This window comes from Protobothrops mucrosquamatus, unplaced genomic scaffold (genome assembly GCF_001527695.2).
Source record: "Protobothrops mucrosquamatus isolate PMUCROS unplaced genomic scaffold, P.Mucros_1.0 scaffold1406, whole genome shotgun sequence".
NCBI lineage: Eukaryota > Metazoa > Chordata > Lepidosauria > Squamata > Viperidae > Protobothrops > Protobothrops mucrosquamatus.
Window position 1 is genome coordinate 471,222 of NW_015387591.1, and position 5,094 is coordinate 476,315.

The 5,094-nt window shown below is 40.0% G+C and overlaps 1 protein-coding gene across 1 annotated transcript; it reads left to right on the forward strand.

The window, feature by feature from the left end:
• The first annotated feature begins 2,548 nt into the window (after positions 1–2,548).
• LOC107292717 (melanin-concentrating hormone receptor 1-like) lies at positions 2,549–3,580 on the forward strand. Its single transcript, XM_029285206.1, has one exon. It carries the CDS (start codon positions 2,573–2,575, stop codon positions 3,578–3,580), a length of 1,008 nt encoding a protein of 335 aa, XP_029141039.1. The 5' UTR covers positions 2,549–2,572.
• The last annotated feature ends 1,514 nt before the right edge of the window (positions 3,581–5,094 follow it).

Consider the following 5,094-nt stretch of genomic DNA (forward strand, 5'->3'; position numbering starts at 1 on the left):
CCTGTATCCTTTCCTATGGTACCTGTTATATATTTTTCTCTATATAACAGTAAAAACACAGGAGATAAAAATGGCAGAAAATGAAATTCAGACTAAAGATTAGAGTTAAACAACTGTATTTTGCCATCCTTACTATTGCACTTGATTTAATCAGAGATATAGTTGTGTTTCTGAAGTTGATGAGGGTTCCAATTGATAAGATGGGAGAGACGACAAAAAAAAGTATGGTAGTAGAAAAAGAAGTAAACACTTCTCCCCCCCCCCATAGGCTACAGTATATGGGTACCTAGACAACAACAACACTGCTAGGAGTCCTATTTTTCTTTCGACATCCTCCTGCTTTCAGAAATATTGTATATATTCATACACAAAATAATAATGTGATCTGATTTCTTTTTCCACTTAACTTTAATCTGTGAATTTTCTACTGTGGTTTACGGAACAGGGGAAGCATGTTTAAAATAGCTGGAATGCGATCATATAGACTTGATTATTAATTTGTTTCTTTATTAAATTTAGACACCACCCATCTCAGTGTCTAAGTGACTCTGGGTGGTTTACAGATATACTGGACAGGTACCACAGGAAAGGATGCAGGACAATTTCTTTTCAGTTTTACCTGGCATTATAGAGAGTTAATCAGAATTCTCCAGTGACCTTGGGGGCATTTCCTTTGAATTAATAACTAGCTGGTAAAAAATATTCTACTTCAGAAGACCACTGAAATGCTATCAATTCAGTCCACGGTAGCAATTTATCTTCTTACAAATTAGCTAGGCTGAGACATCTGCTTTTGTAAAATTGACCAGGGAAGAATGTTCTAACAGAAAAAAATGGATTGTTCTGTTATATTTGGATGGATGATGTGTTGTATCATCATTGCATCCAGGTTGATTGAAGCATCTATTTAAAAAATCATCCCGTGTCATCCACTGAGTAAACTCCTCTGATCTAGTTCTTAAAATTAATTATTAAAACATGAACTTTTTACATTACTGTTTGGCATGAGGAAGACAGATTTCCCAGTGTTTCCTCTTAGTTTTAATAATTCGGAAGAGGAGAAATTCATTAGCCAATGATACCTTTCCATCTCAGGAGCATAGCAAGCTGCTTACAATTGCTGTGTTCACTTAGCACACTGAAATGGAAACTAAGCACACTGTAGCTTAGCATGCACTTTGCAAATCACCTTTATTTGGTTTAGAGTCCAGTTATTATTTAGCATATGAATTGACAGAGAAATAAACACATACACACAATCCACATAATTATATAGAAAATGTCTATGGATATACAACATGGCCTCATGTCCAACTGAGTTATCCAGGCAATCACTTTAGTGCTGCTTCATGCAGATCTTCTAAAGAACCAGAGAATGCACGTTGTGGGCAATCTACCACAATATATTTAATAGTTTGCATCAGTACCATATTTGCAACGGGGGGGGGATCTTTCCATCCCCTTTGGTACAGGGCAGAAGCACGTCTTCCAGTATCACACCTAATTCTGTTCAATTTCATCCAGAAAGAATGTGGCAGGTTAAAACCAGGTGGTTTGGTAGAGGGATCACTAATAGCCAGGCCACTTTGGACCATTCCTCTCTCCAGGCTTTCTCAGGGTTGTAAGGGTCCAGTACATCACGCAAATTCAGTCAGTTGACTTAATTCCATCAGTTTAATTATGGGTATGTGTGAACATTTTCATTGAGCAAATTATTAGTTCATCTACTTCTCAGTTTTAATACTGATCAGCAAGACCTTCCCCATGGGTCTTCAGTCTGGAGTTTTTCATCTTTACCTAAAGATGTTAAGGGCTGAATGCAGGACTGCTACCGTGTTATGATTTTATCTTTATTTTCTATGCCAGGGAAAGCTTCACCTGGTTAATTTATGATTTGTCATTCAGCTCCTGCAGACACAGGAGCCTGACATCCCCTGTTTTCTGTGAACCATTTGAACATTACAAAAGAGATCTCTATATTCAAAATGTTACTCAAGAATGGCATGTTTTAGGTTCATAAAAATGAATGATCTGGACAAGAAAGTTCTTGGCAGAAAAATCACTTTGATCCTGTGCAGCCTTTGAGATTAGATGCTCCGACATCTGCTGCTTTCAAATATTTCTGTACATTCCCCACTTCCCTCAGCTTGTTAGAAGTTCACTGATGCTGTGTTCATGCAGTGTAAGCCAGGTGACAAGCATGCTTGGTGGTAGCCCTCACCTTGTGGGACATATTAGCTCCAAATTAGTACCGGGGAATGTTCCTTGTGGAACATGTTAGTCCCTATTAGTACAGGGGACTCCAATCCTCCTTGCTTTTAGGAAGCACGTTATATTGATACTATTTCAACAAACCTTTGGTCTGTGGTTTTCTTGGGTAGCTCCCATAATTAGCTGAACGTAATTTTGAATTGTTTTTCTAATTCTAATTGTTCAAACTTCTTTTTCTTATTCTCTCTCTCTCTCTTTCTCTCTCCCTCCCTCCCTCCCTTGTTCTCCCTCTCCCTCTCTCTTTATTTCTCTCTTTCTTTGATCAGAGTTGGAAAGGACAGCTCCCTACACCAATGTGATCATGCCTAGCTTGTTTGGCATCATTTGTTTTCTTGGCATAGTTGGGAATCTTATTGTGATCTACACCATCATCAAAAAGAAGAAGCTTCGGTGCAAACAGACAGTGCCTGATATCTTCATTTTCAATCTCTCCATTGTTGACTTGCTATTCCTGCTGGGCATGCCTTTTCTTATCCACCAACTCCTTGGCAACGGTTCCTGGTATTTTGGAGCTCCATGGTGCACTATCATCACTGCTCTAGACACCCACAGCCAGATTACAAGCACCAACATCCTGACGGTCATGACCTTAGATCGTTATCTGGCCACCGTTTATCCTCTGAGATCCACTTATGTCCGAACTCCATGTGTAGCAACCTTGGTTATCAGCCTGGTATGGCTACTCTCATTTCTGACCATCATCCCTGTGTGGATGTATGCAGGACTGATGCCTTTGGATGATGGGACTGTCCGGTGTGCTCTTCTGCTTCCCAATCCTGAGACTGATATCTACTGGTTCACCATCTACCAGTTCCTGCTAGCCTTTGCAATTCCACTGATCATCATATGCGTGGTGTATTTTAAAATCCTCCAGCATATGGCCACCACTGTTGTGCCCTTACCACAGAGAAGTCTTCGGGCTCGTACCAAGAAGGTCACTCGAATGGCTGTTGCCATCTGCTCAGCTTTCTTTATCTGCTGGGCACCCTTCTATATCCTTCAGCTGGCTCATTTGGGAATAGGCACCCCTTCTATTGCCTTTTTCTATGCCTACAACTTTGCCATCAGCTTAGGCTATGCCAACAGCTGCCTCAATCCTTTCCTCTACATTGCCCTAAGTGAGACCTTCAAGCGCCAGTTCATGGTAGCAATCCATCCAGCCAAAGAACACTTCAGGGTAAACAACCACCACAACAGCACTACAGAAGCCAGTGTGTGCCTGAAGCTTGCCCCAGAATCCACTCAACAGACTCAGTTTTTGGAGGAGTTTTCCCCCCGTTCATTGCCTGTGACAGCTGCAGTTCACTAGTGGTCTTTCCTAAGAGTTTCATCATTAGCTATTTGAAGACCGAGATATGTTTTCCTTCACAGTAATCCAGCACATGGTAAATGTGTGGCATCATCAGAGCAACTGCTATGCACGAGTCAATGAGGTGTTAATGGGAGTCTTAAATGTGCAAATGCTAATCGGTCATTTATTCTGATACATGAAGAAAAGTGATAAAATAATTGCTGGGAGTATTGGAGGCAAGTATCCACTTGAAAACTATTGAAGAGCCAGTGGAAGTTATAATGTAGAAATTATCCCGTCAATAATATATAATATATTATCCCATCAATAATAAACAATATATCATATATATAAATGCGCAACCAAACATCCCTCCCTGCCTTCTGCCATATCTTTCAACGTATTTAATAAGGCACCTGATTCCCGACGACTATGGGTGGTAAATAACAATAAAACATCATTTAAAAACAATCAATTAAGAAAAGCACACCCACCGTCATGCACACATCTTCCCAGAGGACAGGCATCATCTTGTGGAACGTCAGACTCCAGAGGAGGATCCTCTTATTTGCCTGGGAGCAAGCTTTATTAAACGCAGTATCATGGATGTTATTAGTTCCTGGTTTCTTATTGAGTGAAATAATCTCTGCCTCCTGCCAAATTGCCTTTGCAAAAAATAGTATTAAAAAATCAAATCCATTGTAGGCTTAACTAATCAAGCATGACATAAACAAAGTGAGGATCTGGGAATGTTTCATAACAGTAGTCCTCACTTAACAACAGTAGTCCTCGCTTAACGATCATTCAAAATATAATGGATTTTTAAAAAAAATTACTTACAACACACACACACGATTGCATTTGGTGCACTTGGCAACTTTCTTGCATTTACAACTGGTTGCAGCTTCCTGTGGTCAAGTGACCAGGATTTGCAATTGTTTTTGGCCGTTTTCCAGGAGAAAACAGCAAAAAGCACCCATTTGATAGCCCGGTTTTACCTAATGACCACACAATTCACTTAATGAGCATATGATTCACTTAATGATTGTTGCCCTTGGTTTAGGACCATAAAAATGGTTGTAAAATTGAGTCAGGTCGCATGGTGACCCACGTAATGACCACAATGAATTACAACCAAATTTCTAAGGTTAGTTGTGGTGGTAAGTCAAGGACTACCAGTATTTATGCCCCTGTAAATAAAAACAGGAAATTTTAGAGCTTCGCGGCATGGAACCAATAGCTCCGATGTGTTTAATGGAAGAAAATGCATTAGCCTAATATAGTGGACATTGATCACGGCATGAACAAAGGGAGAACGAGAATCCCATAATCGGCTCCAGAAATGATACAATTCAGTCCAAGTGTTATCCATTGGTGTCTCCAGTTAAGAACTTCCTTAAGTGTCTTTCAGATGGATAAATGATGCCTGGACAGTGGAAGCATTTCTTCTTTCTTAGCAACACTGCCCAGTTCAAACACTGCTGCCTCCCTACACTGCTGCCTATCATTTAGACATGAACCATGATAACATA

Coding starts and splice junctions, on each gene's coding strand:
- LOC107292717 (XM_029285206.1), top strand. CDS start 2,573: ATGCCTAGCTTGTTTGGCATCATTTGTTTTCTTGGCATAGTTGGGAAT.